Source organism: Eptesicus fuscus, chromosome 9 (assembly GCF_027574615.1).
Source record: "Eptesicus fuscus isolate TK198812 chromosome 9, DD_ASM_mEF_20220401, whole genome shotgun sequence".
Classification (NCBI taxonomy): Eukaryota; Metazoa; Chordata; class Mammalia; order Chiroptera; family Vespertilionidae; genus Eptesicus; species Eptesicus fuscus.
Genome location: NC_072481.1, coordinates 93,274,094 through 93,292,276, shown reverse-complemented (window position 1 = coordinate 93,292,276; position 18,183 = coordinate 93,274,094). Strand labels below are relative to the sequence as shown.

At 40.8% G+C, this 18,183-nt stretch overlaps 1 protein-coding gene across 1 annotated transcript in view; it reads right to left on the bottom strand.

Annotated features, from left to right (window-relative positions):
• Positions 1 to 17,130, bottom strand: part of MYLK4 (myosin light chain kinase family member 4) — a 73,357-nt gene extending 56,227 nt beyond the window's left edge. The window contains exon 1 of the mRNA XM_054721169.1: positions 16,906 to 17,130. Coding sequence (XP_054577144.1) covers positions 16,906 to 17,064 — 159 coding nt within the window. The 5' untranslated portion in view covers positions 17,065 to 17,130. The remainder of the gene's footprint in view (positions 1 to 16,905) is intronic.
• Between the last annotated feature and the right edge of the window lie 1,053 nt (positions 17,131 to 18,183).

Below are 18,183 nucleotides of genomic sequence, written 5' to 3'. Positions count from 1 at the left end.
GTGGGGTGTCAGGTAGGTGTAAGACTTATTGGGAGGATCACTTCATAAGTTATAAAAATGTCTAACTGCTATGCTATGCACCTGAACTAATATAATATTGAATGTCAACTTTAATTGAAACATGAAAAATAAAATTAAAAAGAACAATAAAATTAAAGCTATCATTAATCCCTCCCCCAAAAAATAAACAAAATAAATTAAAAAACAAAACAGAAATAAACTCTTAGATACAGAGAAGATTTGGTAGTTGCCAGATAGGAGAGGATTTGGGGGATGAATGAAAAGGGGAAGGTACTTAGATATACAAATTTCCAATTATAAAAACAGTCACAGAGATGCAAAGTACAACATAGGAAATTTAGTCAATAATACATGGTAAGGCAAAAGTAGGTTTACAGTTGTGAGTACATGAAACAGTTTATTCTTGTGTTGTTAGTTATTGATTTTTTGTATTATTTTCCATACAAATAACTGAAAATCTACTTTTGCCCCACCCTATATTGTACTGCATATGATTTCAAATGGGTATTAGACTTATATAGAGGATCACTTAATATCTAATGACTATATTGTATTCCTGAAACTAATATAATATTGTATGTCAACTGTAATTGAAAACTAAAAAAAAAAATTTTTTAGTGAATCCCCTGGAGGGTTATTAAAAACACAGATTCCAGGGCTCCATTCATGGAGATTCTGCTTCTATAGTTTATTGGGCCTAGGGGGCCTCCTCCATGATTCTCAACTTCAGGAGAGTTTGAGAAACACCGCCTTAGCACAGTAGTTCTCATCCCAGATAAACAAAGATCAGAGTCACATACAAAGTCAAGGTCATTTACCCAATGTGAGTGGCAAACGCACAGGTACCAGTGATCTTCCCACTTGACCCTGGGACCTTCTGAATTTAAAGTCATCCTAAAACTAGCAAGAGTAGAATGCAAAGAGTAGAATGCAAATTCAGCCACTCTGCAAGACATGTTCTCATTTTTACATGCTAGAAAGCACCTGCAGAAGTAACTGAGTTGCAAGTTAGATTCTCACGTACTATATTCCTTTACTCAGTACATATGTGGCTTTCATATAAACTGCCTTCTGCCTTGTTGACAAGAGCAGACCAAGGAATTTCTATGACATAGCATCTCAACACAGGGCCACCACCTTCAGATGGGTGAGAATCTGCATGGCCCAACATATCTCTGAGAATCAGTGTGGCCCTCACAAGGAAGGAGGTCATGCCCGGCTTTTCACGTGTTCTCTCACCCTTCTTATCTCACTGGCCACAGTACAAGTTCTGCATTTTGTCTGCCTGGGAAATCTAATGGAAAGAACTATTATTAGACATATTTATTTTACCAAGGAAAATATGCTCTGAAAATGTTCAAGAAAGGAATTGGGATGTTGCCTGGTTCCCAAGGATCAGCCTGAGAGACCCATGGGAGAACACACACACAAATATATATGATGTGAATATAAATCAGGAAACAGAAGAGTTCAGTGGTCAAATAAATTTTGAAAGTTCTTATGATAAATACTAATGCTAATAATATTTTTATTGATTTTTGAGAGAGAGAGAGAGAAACACTGATGTGAGAGAAACATTGATCAGCTGCTTCCCATACATTTCCCTGACCAAGGATCAAACCTGAAACCTAGGTATATGCCCTGACCAGGAATCAAACCCACAACCTTTCAGTGTGCAGGACAATGTTCCAACCAACTGAGCCACACACGCGAGGGCAGAGCTTTTAATATTCTAACGTGCATTGAGAATATATATATTGAGAATATATATATTCTGGATATGACTATATATATATATATATATGCACACACACTTAGGTAAACATATTCACAATTGTAGTAGTAAATGTCTAGTTCTCTTTCAGCAATTTTTTTATAGCAAGCTTAAATTGACCTTCATCTTTCAATTGCAGAAGGTAACGAATATTCTTGTGTTTCTCAAACCTTAATGTGCACATTAACCATCCAGGAATCTTGCGAAAATGCAGGTTCCTATTCTGCAGGTCTGGGTGGGACCAGGTGGTGCTGACGAGTCACTGACCACTCTTAGAGTAAGAGATTCTCATGGTTAATGAATGACCACCATCATCACACATAAAATAGCAACTGTCAAAGATTAGAACATAAAAAAAAGCAAGCAAACATATAAAAACTGTGTTAAAATTAACTCATTCTTTCTTGGATAACTCATTTCAAAGGGGACTTCAGAATCTATGAATGCCTCTTGGCTATTCATTCAATTTTATTAGAGCCATTTCAGAATGTAAGTTGATAGGCAAATTTTGACTTCAAAGAAAGAGGTAGCAGATCCCCTTGTTCTTCAGAAGGGAGCAGAAAGCACCCAGAGCTACATGCAGGTATCTCTTATTGATAACAATTTAATCTGTGGGTAAATTGAGAAAGCTGTGTTACATCAGATCACACCAACCTCTCTAAATTGATTCTGCCAGTCTAGAAATGATTACGATTTCATTCAAGTCAGCCTCCTGGAACTCTGGGGGGAAATGTCCAACACTAATATTACTCCAAATAACTATTTGGAGATTGGCCCTACTCATTACTTTGTTTAAATATTTGAAACAAGTATATTAATAATTATGTTCACTTCTAAGACTAAAATATGAGATGTGTTAGTAATAACTAGAACACAGATAAAAATTGACTTTCGTAGCACAGTTGTTATGAGGACACAAAGGACACATGTAGTGACCCTCAGCTTTTTAGGGGGAGGCCCAACCATGAAATAAGAACACCAAACCCATCCCTACAAATGGTACAGGGTATTTAAACGGGGTACTTAAAGGATGATGTAGTCAATGCAAACTCAGAGGTCAGATTAGGATCAACTGTGGAGGGATTTGAAACTGACCTTGAAGAATAGGAAGGGTTTCAAAAGGCATAAAACTGGAGCAAGAATGAGGACAAGGGTGGTGAAAAGTAAAAAGTAGGAACAGAAATTAAATTTGGGGTCACAACTACTTGCTAACAGATAGGTTAACTAATTCAATCTTCCCAATTATCCTGCAAGGTTGCGCTTTTACACCATTTTCGTGAACACAATACTGAGGCTCAGGTTAAATGATGAAGGCCACACAGCTGGTAACGGCCCCCACAGAGACTTGAATCTGGGTCTGTTTGGTACCAAAGTCAATAATTGGTCCTCTGTCAACAAACCAGCATTCCCCAGGGTATATCTTAGGCACCCTAAGATGTGAATATAAATCAGGAAACAGAAGAGTTCAGTGGTCAAATAAATTTTGAAAGTTCTTATGATAAATACTAATGCTAATAATTTATCAAGTAAATGTAATAAGTTAACATTTATTAAATGTTTCTCATGTGTGTGGTTAAAAATGGTTTTGCTTTTGTCACTTGAACAAAGGGGACCTCTCAGAGCCTTTAAATTTTTTAATATTTTTATTGATTTTTGAGAGAGAGAGAGAAACACTGATGTGAGAGAAACATTGATCAGTTGCTTCCCATACATTCCCCTGACCAAGGATCAAACCTGAAACCTAGGTATATGCCCTGACCAGGAATCAAACCCACAACCTTTCAGTGTGCAGGACAATGTTCCAACCAACTGAGCCACACACGCCAGGGCAGAGCTTTTAATATTTTAACGTGCATTGAGAATTTCCAATATTATGTGTTGAGCAATAAAATTGATAATCCCATATAAGATGATGCTGATCATGCAAACACATGATATTAAAGTAGAATAATTGGAAATGGATCAATAAACTTCAACTATAAGTCATTATCTTCTGGTGGGCAAGCTTAAGAGTTAGACATTATGCCTGGTAACTTCCCATTCTTTCCTTTATCCCCAGTTAATTTTATTAGAATATACAACTCCGTAATAAATTGTGTGTGGCCATCTGAGCTCAGGACCAGGAATGGTTCTCAGGGAATGAGGACAGGAAGTTGGGAGGTGGGAATGTAGCTTCTCCTGTGGTATCCAACAGCTGGGAAAGTCAGGTCTGATCGTCCACCACTTGAAATACTGAGACAAAGTTTCTGGGCAGGACACAAGTGGAATTTCTCCCACCTGCTTTGTTATGACAGCGATAGCAATTGTTGCAATTTGTGACTTTATAAATCTTTGTAAACTGCATCAAGCTTGAACAAACCACTCATTGTCCAATTCCCATGGCATGTTGGGTAATGTATTCAATAAAATAATAGTCTCTGCCTTCTCTCGTGTTCTACTAAGATCATGTGGCCAAATCCTCTGTATATCAAATAAGATGATCCCACCATTGAGCATTTCAACCTTTTCATTTTTAAAGTCCTGTTCCCATTATCCTGTGTGTAGTTGGGCATCTTGAACAAGCATTGGTGCTGGACTGGATGCAGTGCCTTTCTCCCTCTGAAGAGAAGATAACTCATCTGTACACATCCTTAAGTGACAGTGGGAGAAACAAACCCATTTGCCATCATCCCAGTGGGAATGAAAAGGAGACACCTGAGAAAACTTTCAAGGTGCCACATACAGAATTTGGTGTCTGATGTCCAATAGGATGTGACAGGGAATAGAAAGGGTCAATATTGCAGGATGGCGAGGTGCCAAGATCGCTAAGGTTTCCAGTCTAGTCGCTGTAAAATAAGGAAGGAAATTCAGGGTGGAAAGACGTTAAAGGAGAAGACTCCTTCAGGAAACCAGACCTGTGGGGCACACAGCAGGAAAGAGACAAGGCCACCAAAAGATGCCCAGTGTCACATAAAACTTCCTATTTGGTTTACGGAGCACTTTCTCCATGCCAAGCACGATGTTAACTGGATTATACAACAGTCCTGTGGGGTCCGTATCATTAGCCCCAGATGAGGAAATGGGCTGAGAGAGGCTCGATACTGTGCTCAATGTCCTAAAGATAGCAGGAGGCAGAAATGAAATTCAATCTGTAGTCTCACACTGAACATACCAGACAGTAAACCATGTCTCACGTTGTAACTTCTAATTATTAGGTAAACCGTGTGTGTGCAAACCACCCAAACACCTGATCTATCTTTAGTGAAAAGTCAATTCCATTTAATAGTCAAGACATAATTATGGTTAATAAAGTATGGAAAATATAAAAACTGTATAACAAAAAAATTAAGTATTTTTGAGCATGCTGACAAACAGCATTTAGTTTATAACCTCCCAAACTTATTATATGTTTTAAATAATCATCAGTCCCAGTGTATTCTTCCTGTGTTCATGAACCAACAGGTGAGAGAGGGTGCTGACTGCAGACCCATGACACTGATTCCAACAATTAGGTTTCCCCTGAAGTGCTTCGATTTCACCACGGGGCTGCAGAAACTTTCGTAACCTCTGCCCACTAGAGGTCACTGTTACCTCGTGGTCCCAGAGCCAAGCCTCGGTTTGCCTTGAAATATGAACTAGCTCCTGTTACCCATCGGTCTGCTGGTGTTTACATCTTTGTGCCTAGAGTCTATATTAATTTACTCGATAAAGAATTGGAACAAAGAGCCAAAACAATCATCAAATGTGAACTATGTTTCAGATCACCTGAAGATAATACAAACTGTCCTTAGAAAATTCATCAGAGATCATTTGTCTTCAAATTTGAATTTAAAACATTTTGTTTTAAAAAGTACATTCTAGTTAAATTTTCTATAGATAAGCTGAATTATCTGTATCATGTGTTGGGCAAACATCTATTCAAAAAGAAATAACATGGTATATAGTTGCATAACTTTGGGCAAGTTCCTGACATCACTAAGCCTCAGTTTACTTAGCTATAAAAAAGAGGTGATGATTATACCGAATTCATGGGACCATTATGAGGATTAACTGAAGTGCTTGCTGTGTGCAAAGTGCTTGTCACAGTGCCTGGAACACAAGCAACACAACATAAATGTCAGAAATTGTTAGTATTATCTACAGAGCCCAGCAGGGTAGTGCCTGCAAGGTTTAAACGAGTTCATATTTGTAAAATGCTTAGCACAGGATCTGGCACACAGCAAGGACCATTTACGTGTTTGTTAAATAAGTAAATAGATCCCTGTTTAAATCATAAATAGCTAAAATGCAAAAACAGCCTAAAGAATGTAGAAACTTACTCATATCATAATATCAATTCAACATGCTCATTCTAGAAGGTTGGGAAAAAGTGAGACCTAGCACTTGTAATTATCCATTTTTAAATTTCTAAGTAACAAGAATTTTCCAAGTAGTTTATAGAAAGACCTTAACATAAAACACCTCTATAAATACGTTGAGCTGCAAACTGAAAGAGCCTTTTGCAACCCAAATGTATCTCCTATGCTTATCCTTTAAGTAAATGATCATGTTTTATCAGATTCTACCTCTTTTTGAGACTGTCAGTGACCTTTGTAAATGAAATTTCTTGCATCTTTGAGTTCCAAGCATCTGCCCTGCAAACCTGTGTTATATTTCGCAGTAATTATGGGAGAATCCCAGCAGGTCCAATGCTGTCCTTTGTGCAACAGGGAGGTCAGCAATTCTTTATTGAGTAAATTAATACAGAATCTAGGCACAAAGATTTAAATGAATATTTACATTGATATAGTCTGATTAAGTACATTTTTGTTCCTGCTTCATCAAAGACATTCTTAAGCAAGACTGGCTCTTTAAAAACAAATACTTTGAGTGTCTGCTGGTGAAAAATTGCTAGGATTACTGACTAGTGCACTTTGGTGCTGCTGCTATATTTTGTGCTGCTGCTATATTTTGTGCTGAGGTGCTAGCAGTTTTACCCACTACTGCCTATTCTTCATCAGTACAAATGTCAAGGCAGGAAAAAAGGCCAAAATATTAGAATTATTTTAAAATAGTTTTGATCTTGCAGACATTTGAAAGAGCCTTACATCTTACTCCCCCGGAAGTCCAGGGACCTCACTTTGAGAACTGCTGGTCTAGTGGATGATGTCTCAGCAAAAGACAGCCCTGGCCAATGTAGATTCACCAAGTGTTGCGCTTGCCTGTTCCAGCTTCTCATCCCTTGGGCAATTTGGGAAAACACCAAGAGCTGGAGTTCCTTGGGTTCAGGCTAGAGTGGGTGATGACACTTTCTGAGGCCATACTTGTGAGACACTCTGGAGCTCTCTCCAGAGAACTGAAGGAGTTGGAGTGATTCAGAGCAGTGCTAAGGTCTTTGGCAGATTCTGGGAGATTTAAAGCTCCAAACCAAATCTTCACCTCTGCTGTTTCTTCCTCCTTTATCCCCTATGTGTTCTGGGAGCATCCAGAAGACTAAAGATACTCTAGACTTAAAGTTATCCAAGCTAGAACTGACAGGTGCTCTGGAACAGGGCCCTGTGATGGAACAACACTAGCCATCGCACACGGCAGTCAACGTTCTAGGGGTAGCCCCGGCTGGGTGGCTCAGCTGGTTGAGTGTCGTCCAGTGCACTCAAAGATTTTGGGTTCCATTCCCAGTCAGGGCACATACAAAATCAATAAATATATCCTCAAGGGAGAATGAAAAAAATGGAAAGTACCAAGGGTATGCACCCTGGCATACCAAAAAACAATGGAGCAAAAGTTCCACTTAAATTGTATGGCTGGCAGTGAGAGGATGCTATTTTTTTAAATATATTTTTATTGATTTCAGAAAGGAAGGGAAACGAAGAGAGAGAGAGAAACATCAATGATGTGAGAGAACCATTGAGTGGCTGCCTCCTGCACTTCCCCCTACTGGGGATTAAGCCCAAAACCCATGAAACCCAGGCATGTGCCGCGACTGGGAATTGAACCCGTGACCACCTGATTCATAGGTCACCTGGTTCAGGTCAACCACTGAACCATGCCGGCCAGGCAAGAGAGTGCTATTATCAAACATTTATATTATACAGAAGGTAAAGTCCTTTCCCAAGAACACACACACACACACACACACACACACACACACACACAAAGTACATTAGGAATTAAAATCTTGTATTTATAACTAATTCTTATAGTTACCCCTTATCCTAAGTTAGCTCAGATAAGCATTGAATTGTATAAAAAGTGTAAGAACAGGAAAACTTTACATCCTTGTTCACTACTCACATTTGGAATGCGAAAAGCTAAAGGTCAACTAGACAAGTCAGAGGTTTGGCTCTCACACCTCTTATTTCTAGCCTGCTCACTGCCTTTTTTTAGGTTTCCTGACACCTGGCCACTGACAGGAGCATTAAACCTGAGCCTTGCCAGCTCCCAGACTGAAGCCTTGGGGAAATTATCCTTAGAAGAGGAGCCTGGGTACCGTGAAGAAATATGATGTTCCTACCTAGAAAGAGGTGGTGCCAAGGCAGGAGGTCAGCAGGCCTGGCTGATGGTCCGCCACCCTGCAAGGTGGGCTGGCTGATGTGGAGTCTGCCCTGGTCTGTGCTGGGCCCCCATGGGAAAAGGCCAGTGGGGAACCTTGGCAGTGACCAGTCCAAGTACTGCCAACCCCTTTGTGAAGGAGCCTGGCTCTAACCAAAGAAAACATGGAAAGAGCATCAGAAAATGTGGTTGGAAGACAATTCTAATTTTAGGATAGTCCCTTGATGTCACAAATAGTGAGCAAGTCCATTTGATCTCTCTTGGACTTTAAGTTCCTCCTACAGAAAAGGATTTGGCTAAGCTGACCTCCACAGTCTCTCAAGGCTGTGTCCCTAATGTTCCTAACCTTTGAGTCACAGCCCACATGCAGAGCACAGGCCCGTGGTGTCCACTCATTATGGAAATACCACAACAGCCATGCCCATGAGAATCTCTGACTGCATGAAGCCACGAGCCATGGATTATATGCTGGTTTGTGCTAGTATCCAAATGAGCACCTGTCATTTTTACACAATCAATGGATGGCAAATCAGATATTCTTCCCTAATTAAAAGTTGTAAATGAGATGGAAGTGCTACTGGGACCCTGATGGGAGCCAGCACTCACCCATATGCCACTGAAAATTCCAGGGGACAGCCCTCACCCAGTGCGGATGGTGCCAGCTGGATCAGAAGCCCGATGGGTGAACCGCTCTGAGGTCACCACCCAGCAGTGGTCAGCTTGGCAATGTGACCTCATTGGAGCTTCTCTCCTTCCCTATTGCACACTCCTCAGGCCCCCACACCTATGCCCTAAAGTCAATTCCCAAAACGATACATCGACAACACATGCTCTTGCCTCAGCTCTGCTTTCTGATGGGACCTCAAAAGCGACCACATGGAGAACTCTGGTCCAAGCACATAAAAACCACTAAACAAACTTTACCTGCTATCGATTTTCTAAATGCCTGCTATCTAGAGGCAAGACTTCAGTTCTCTCTTCTCTCCGCTGCTGACTGCTTCTCAATTTCTCTGGACTTTGTTATTGCCGCTACAGGGCAGGCAGAAAATAAGAAATGAAGTTGGAAGTGCCAAATGGCACAGGGCAGAGACCTGGAAACTACTTCCACAAGCTGACTTGGGAAAACCTCACTGCTAGGGATCTGGGGTTAACTCACACACCATTTTTAAAATTCACATGTGTTATTGCATATTTGAACATTTAGAATAAGCATATCAAAACCATGGCTTCACTCTGTTATTGATTCTGCTCATTTTTTAAATGACTTGGTATATGAAAATAATTAATAGGAGTAAAATGAGTATGCAGATTAGCAAAAGTCATGGAGGTGGTATGTGAAAAATGAAAGTCTGGGAAACACTAATAGATAAATGTGCTCTTTATAGCCATTGTGTTTAGGTAAGTCAATAGGGACATTCAGGAATTTTGTTCTCACGTATATTATACATTTTCTAATTTAGGAACGCAGACTTGATTTTCAATATTTATATTTTGTACTATATTGCTTTAACTTGTAGAAAGAAAAAATAAGGTATGTTTTCTTATTTTACCCCCAAATAACAGAACTAGCAAGAATTTTAATTATTCGAAGAACCTGAATTGACACAAATATAAATATGACTTATCGCCGTGTTTGGGACGGCACACCCAGACAACATGGACAGGTATCTTACCCAGTATATTGGACAAACCTTTCAGCTGTTTCGTGTTCTAAACGATACAGAGCACATTAATATCACAAAGAGGATTCTCTGATGGCCCTATGAACAACTTTTTAAAACTGCTATGCTTACAGAAATTTCTAAGCCCGCATTTCTGAATAATTGTTAGCAATGGGGAAAAGTGCAAGGATATGTTGTAGAATCTGATTACAAAGACATTTTTTAACAGTTAAAATTTTCCAAAACTTTTTAAAATCCACACCAACAACACTCCTAACTAGGCCATATATCTTGCTAACGTTTTCACTGGGAAATAGTTTGAGGGCTACATTCTCATAGCTTAGGTGAATAACATTCTAGCATTTCCCATAGGAGATATGTTAAACAGCCAAAAATTATGAATGCTTGGGCACCAGTGACCAAGTCTGAAAACACAATCCTAATCATGATGTTAGGTTAGATCTAAAGAGATTTACAATGTTTTATGATGTCTTATTTAAATAAAAGAAATCCATTCATGTCTATCCATTCTTTTCCCATCGCTCTTACTTTGTCCCCAAGGACAACAGACCAGGTGATAAACCATTCCAAGGTTTGGCAATTCTTCTGAAAGTGAACTTCAGGATCCCAGAAATGCTTACTGTGTCAGGGTCCCCTGCAAAGTCTGAGGCATCCAGAAAGCCTGAACCCAAGGCCCTCAGTCCTCTACACACCACCAAGATGCTGAGCTGGTAGTTTCTTGTTAAATAAGGTATAAGTAAGGCATTTATATACAAGGAGGAGCAAAAGGTTTATATGGAAAAAATACAATAATTAGTAAATGAAATTACAAGAATAAACTCTGTGTTTCACATACTCATAACTGTCAATCTACTTTTGCCCCCCTATATAGGCATAGGAAAATATTACTCAACTGCTTGGGGGAGGGGAAAATTTTAACTGTAAATCATGCATTCTCAGTGGGGGTAACATCACCCCCCAGGGGGGTAAAAATGATTCTTTAGGAGGGGTAAAAAAATTTATTCTTTTTATGTATAAGACACAGATATATCTTTAAAACCTAAACAGATATACAGTCTATCTATGGTATTAAGATTTCATAGGAGGTGTTCAATTAGGGGGGAAAAGCCAAAAGTCTCTGGAAGTGAGGTAGATGATAATGGGAAAAGCTCAGGACCACCGCTATAAATTCACTTCCTGTAGGAACAGTGATTCAGACTGTCTTCTGTAGCATCTTCTAAACTCTTGCATTGTTCTAAAAATAACTTACTCTGTGTTAACTGACAAAAATGAACTAAATATGTGGAAAGGGCTGCTTTTCCAGATGCAATACCGTCTCTTGGAAAGTGCTAATATCCTTAGAATCTGAGTTATTTTTCTTCTTTCCGAGTCCCATTCTTTTCCTGGCTGGATTCCATTCCTGGAATTGCTATGGTATCAAGTGAAAGGCATCATGGGGCAAGGGTTCAAGGGAATAGCACAGAAGGCCGTGCTGAAGAGCTTTCTCAGCACAGCGGTCACTCTTCAGAGACTGCTTTTGCCATAGACTTCTTAACAAGGGAAAGGGAGTTTTGCTTTTGTGCCATTTTATTTTCTAATTGCCACATAAGTAGGAGAATGAAGAAATGCTGACTTAATTTTTAGCTCCCACAGGCAAAAACAGGTCACCAACTTTAACATGCCCCAGGAATAGCTGCTTTGAGGTTCCCAAAAGGCAGTGCAAGTGTTGGAAACTTTGAAATGTAGCACCTGCCTGTATTATCACTGAGAGGGCAGTCTGGGGCATGCACTCCAGCCCCTTTGGCAAGCACCGCTCCCTGATTGAAAACATTTAAACAAGAGTAAAACGGATCTGTCTTAGTTGAAAGTGGTAATACTACCTGTGTGTCCTCAGGAGCAGGAGCCTGTCTGTGACCTCCCTGGGTCATCCCGGACCGCAGCACACGCCAGAGTAAGGGAGATGAGATGAGGCACACACTACCTACAATCCAGATGTCTTTCCTTCTAAGTGGTAGGTCCATTCTCTGGGAGCGGCTATAAAGCAGTCTCTTGGCTTATATGTTCTTCCCTTTCCCACTCTAGCACCAGCACATGTCCCAGCACTGGGTTGTTAGCGCTCTGCTCTGAGGAGTAGGCAGTGTGAGATCACACAGAGTGCTTGCAGGGTCCTGCAATAGATGTTCCAGTTACACGATCCACAGATAATCGCCTCTTTAAAAGGAAAAATATGATGGTCTGTGTAATAGATCTGAAACAGGTGCAGGGTCAGAGAGAGACCTGTGGTGACAATTGACACCAAGGAGAAGGAGCTTGTGCCCAGTTCAAAGAGATTAGCAAGACAGAAACTGGCATCTGCCTGGATGTCTCGGCCACCCCCAGGCAGCTTCCTCCTGCCCCGTAGGGTGAGAAGTAAAGAAGTGGGGTGGGGAAATGTAACTTTGAAAAATTATAAAACCTCCACCCTCATTGACGTGACTTGAGATCTAAGTTTTAATCTTTATGAATGCCACTGATGGTACATTTTCATAGCAGTTAGTCAGGAAATGCCACCTACTATTAAAAGCACCAACTGCAATCCAAATAGACAGATCCAGGTTTTGCTCCAACCCACTCTATCCTATTCACATTCTGTTAATAAACGTTTTTTTCTCTTTGATCTTTGGAGCATTTGTACCAGGCATTTAAATATTCCCAAGGCTGTGACATCCTGCCTCTGTTAGGGTCATCCTTATTCTGTGCTCCCCGCCGCCCCCCGCCCCCAACAGCTTCACCTTACTTCCCTGGTCAGGACCATGCCATTTGGATGGAGGATAAGTAACTAGGGGTGGACAGGAAGGTGGGGGAAATCAAAGAACAAGGAGGTGAGTGCGGATAGTCTTGGGCATAAAATGTAGGGGTATGTATAGCAAACAGGGGAAGCAGACAGAACCCAATGCTGCATTTCCAATGGGAAAATGGAACTCTGGTTGCCTAAAAAAGTTATCTGGCTCTTTTGTCTTTTATTAAGCAAACTAGAGGCCCAGTGCATGAAATTTGTGCACTCGGGGGTGTGGGGGTCCCTCAGCCCAGTCTGTGCCCTCTCACAGTCCGGGACCCCTCCAACATCCCCCAAGGGGTCCCAAATTGTGAGAGGGTGCAGGCCAGGCCAAGGGACCCCACAGGGCCAAGGAGGGATGCAGGAGGTTGGCCAGCTGGGGAGGGACCCGGAGGGCTCCAGGGTGTGTCCGGCCTGTCTTGCTCAGTCCCGATGGGCCAGACCCCAGCAGCGAGCTAACCTACTGGTCGGAATGTCTGCCCCCTGGTGGTCAGTGCACGTCATAGCAACTGGTCAACTGTCTGCCCCCTGGTGGTCAGTGCACGTTATAGCGAGCGGTTGAGCAGACTTAGCATAATATTAGCATACTAGAGGCCCAGTGCATGAAATTCCTATGCTCACGGGCTGGGTGCGGGGTGGGGGGTGGGGGGTCTCCTCAGACCGGCCTGCACCCTCTCGCAGTTCGGGAGCCCTCGGGGATGTCTGTCATTCTCGTGGTGGAGGGAGCCGCTGCGCCCACCAGCTGTGAGCCTGGCTTCTGGCTGAGCGGTGCTCCCTCTGTGGGAGCGCACTGACCACAAAAGGGAAGCTCCTGCATTGAGAGTCTGCTCCCTGGTGGTCAGTGCGCATCATAGCAACCAGTCATTCCACTGTTCAGGCAATTTGCATATTAGCCTTTTATTATATAGGATTACACTTTGATTGGTTGAATGGACAACCAGACAACCAGACACTTAGCTTTTATTATATAGGATAGTGTGTGCATGTATTTGTATTAAACAGTAAATTATATCTGAGGGAAATGCAGAATGGGGCTATTCATACAGGAAATAGAGAAGTAACAGAAGGAGAAACCCTGGGTTTGATTGTACAAAAGTAATACTAATTAGCATTATGAGTCATTTATCATTTATGAATTCATGGTATATACACACAGCTATGAAACTCATCACTCATATGTGGCAGATTAATTTCTTTTAGGTTTTACTTGATTGTACATTTAAATCTAGTTTATTATGGCATATCTGTTAAAAGCTTTTAAAATTCTACACTATTTAGGTGATTTTTAACACCCTTTAAATATCATAGAATGAGAAAAGTCATTAGAAAACAGGATAAAAAGGAATATAGAAAAATTTAATAAATTCAACAAAACATAGAGAAATTGAAAGAAAATAGTTTAAAATAAATCCAGTGGAGGAAATATAAGTGAAATGGAAAAACCTGGTTAAGAGCAGGAAAAGAAAAATAATCTGAACTTTACCAGACCATGTTAACAAATATAAGTTGTTAAATTTACAGATAATTTGCTCTATTGGGACTGGAGAGTAAAGACTTTTCTAGAAAGAATTGTACTCCAAACTTTCCAAAACACAGCTTCCACATCACAGTGTCTGAAAGCCAGAGTACATTCTTTCCAGTGCACCGCGGTGAAGATTTTTACTATGATTAGCAGTGCTAATCTTCTCAAGGAGAGAAGGGATAAAAGAGAAAGGAGAATAAGTGGAGAAAATTATGGCTTAAAAAAAATAATCCCTGGAGAGAAAAGAGTGTTCTTTACTGTGACCCCAGCAGAATATGGAAACAAGTCAATCTAGGTCTGTCTACATACCCAAAGACATCTGAGCTGCTGGAATGTCCTTCTCCATCCACCCACTGCCAAGGCCTCTGGCTGCCCTGGCACCCACTGGCTCAGGAGGCAGGAGCCTCCAGCACAGGGGCCTTGGCAGCCACAGAAAGGAGAAAAGCTCTGAGCCTCACATTCATGTGCCCATCTGTCCTCCACCAGGCAAGAGAGACAGGGAAATTTACTGCTGACATTTCTGGGCCCCTCGCCATTTACAAAGAAGAAGCTGAATGGGACATATGGAGCTACTAGCCATTCCTCCACACCTTCTGCACAGCACTGACTGCAGGACCCAGCCAGGAGGCCCAGGTTACACAAAGGACATCAGATTAATTGTGAAGGATGTTCTCTTAGGGTTTCTGAGGAATGACATTCTCAGTCTTTCCCTCAAAAATATCATAGCCCTAGCCAGGTGGCTTAGTTGGTTGGAGCATCGTCCTGTGCACCAAAAGGTGGCAGGTGTCCACTCAGGACACATACCTAGATTGCAAGTTTGATTCCCAGTTAGGGAGCATTTGGGAGGCAACCAATCAATGTTTCTCTATCATATCAATGTTTTTCTCTCTCTCCCTTCCTCTCTCTCAAATCAATAAAAACATGCCCTTGGGTGAAGAGTAAATATGTATATTTGAAGTATTTGACTACCAAATCATTTGATTTCTAATATTCTGAAGAATTTCATCACAAAACAATTCTTCCTTAAAATGTCCATGTTTTAACTTAGCACCATCTCCCTCTGAAGACATTGCCTACTCATAGAAATTATATCAGAATGTGGAAAAAAAGAGTACTGTAAAAGTAATTAAATTCATATAAATTACTAAGACAGTTGGTAAATTTCAAAGTTATCTGAGAAGAATATTTTGTCTTCTCTGTCTACAGAAATGAATGAACAGAGAAAGAAATCCTTCTGTTTGTTTGGCTATAAACAGCCCTCATGAGGAAGCCCTTCACATTTGACTGAAATTTCACCTGTGGAAATTTTTTCTTGGTGTATACTGAACAAGACATGAGCTCATAGGGCAAGTAGAGATCTCAGAAAACCTAAGTTTTGACCTCACTCACTTCTTCTCTCCAGTACATTTTACCATTCTGTATTCACTTACAGTAAAGACTAATCTGCCCTTTATACCTAACAGATCTATTTTATTCTGTTGCTCATTAAAAATGCCCTTCCAGTCTGAATAGTGTTTTGCAGAAAGTAGCTGGACAAAGAAAGAGGTTTCCCAAATCTGCTTAATAAGTGTCAGTTGCTCTGGTTTTTAAGAACAATAACTTCTAGCCCTCAGCCAGAAAGCGGATTGCACTTAAATAGATCTGTCCCTCCCACAAACATTTTTTGGTGCCTACTATGTGCCAGTTACTGGGCAAGTACTTGAGAATGCAAAGTGATGAGTTCCCCACCTTGAGGAGTGACACCAGAGAAAGGTGACAAACACCTTCAGAACAATTGTTTGTGCTGGGATAAAGGCACAGGCAACACGCTGTGAGGCCCATGCTGGGCCAGGAACTGCCTGTCTATGGACGGATGACTGGGAACTAACTGAGCTAAGCTAGGGGATGGGATTGCTGCTAGCTAACATGTAGTAAGTGCTTAGCATGGTGGCAGATTACAGTATGCTAAGTGCTTTTTATCCATTATCACACTTAATTTCCACAACCGATATCATCCCATTACCCAGATAAGGTGGAGTTTAGTAACTTGCCAAAGATCAAGCAGCCACAATGGGCCGAGGGCCCATGTACTGCACAGATGAGGACACAGCGTGCCATTGGGCCAGGCCTGCTTATCCCTGCCGCTGACCATCAGTGTCAACAGCTCTACCACCTAGCTTGGGAGATTAATGTCTTGAGGAAACTGGCAACTTCTGCACAGCAATTGTACCCATTGCAGTGCTTCTCAAAATTTCATGTCCAACTTCATGCTTTTAAATGATCCTTCTTAAGAAATGTGTGTTTTCATATTAAGAAATGTGTGTTTCCATAAATTCGCTTTCATAACTTCAAAGCCACTAACTATAATGTAGCCTGCGGGTAGAGATGCATAATCAAAGGCCTCCTAAGTACTTCCCAAACTCAGTTGTTTAATTTACAAATGAATAGTCCTCAGAGAAATAAAATTAAAGCTTTCCTATTTATAAATGTTCTCTAATTCTACACTCAAGTGACAAAATAGAATTTGAAAGAGGTCTGATGAATGGCTATCTTTATTGATGTATGTAAGAAAAGATAAGGTAGAACTATGACTTTTCAGGAGACTAAATTAGCACACAATTACCTCATTATTTCCAGATCTTGAATCCTGTTCACTAGAACTTCCTCCTAGAAAACACTTCATCTTCTCAACCTTTTCCATGCACTGAAAAAAGGTCGCTTTCTCCAGACCGTTGCTGTTGTAACACGTGGTGATTTCCTCCAGCCTCTTCACTTTTAACATCTTGGTGGTGAGTCCGATGAAGTGACTGTCTGGAGTGTTGTGTTCATCTCCCTCTGTCCCTGATTTGTAAATCAAGATGCAATTGTGACTTTTGATTGCACCTTCCTCCTGACTGCAAAAAAAGGAAACAGAGTTCTCATCATTTATTCACTTATTTGACTTTTGGGAAAATGACAGAGAAAATTTTGAAGTCTCTTCTATGATAATTTTTTTAAAAAAATATAGTAATTACCATTTATAGGAGGATATCTAGGGTTTTGAGCACTCCAAGTGTAGAGTATGAGTTCCGGCAGGTAAAGGGAAGTTTCTCAGAGTTCAAAATGACTACATGGTTTTCTGGTATAAGCCTTCACTGTCAGTCAGCATAAATCTTCCGAAAAGACAGCCTCCACCATGAAAATAAGTATCCTCTCTCTCAAACGCCACTTTGAGCCCCTGTTTAAACTAATATGGTCCTTGATCTCATGTTACTCAGCTGTTGCCTTCTTAGTCAGATGGGGAAGTATATTAATTTCAGACACCGGGCTTTTTAAGGCCAATGGCTCCATTTCAGAGGTCAGGTAAGGAAAGGACAGACTGGGAGCAGTGGATAAAATATCACCTTCACCTTTCCCTCTCATCAGTGTGGCAACATGCTCAGAATTATAAAACTGCATTTGTCTTTGATGATCATACGTCCAGATATTCTGCCTCTTTGAGACTCATGATTATATAACTGCTCATCCTCAGCCAGGAGAACCCCACAGACACCTTTGTTTACCCATCTTACCCTGTGAACAGGTCCAACTAGAACAGGAGAGATCTTCTGAAAGTACTTAGCCAGTTTTAATTTTTTAATCCTGAAAATTATTTGCAATATCTCCAAATGTTTGCAACGCTAGGGAAAGGTTGAAAGTGCAGGCATCCAGGCAGTTACAAAGAACAGGAACAGGCAATACCATGCATTTCCCCCGAGTTTTCCATCAAAGGCCAAGAAAAGAAAATCCAGCCAAATAACCTGCCTGTCTGACTTTAACAGTAGTGCATTCCTAGCTTTATTTAGAACCTGGATTGCTTAGAAAATACAACTAGTAATACAGATAATCCTATAGTTTCTCAAGGTCCCGGTGATTTTCCTCT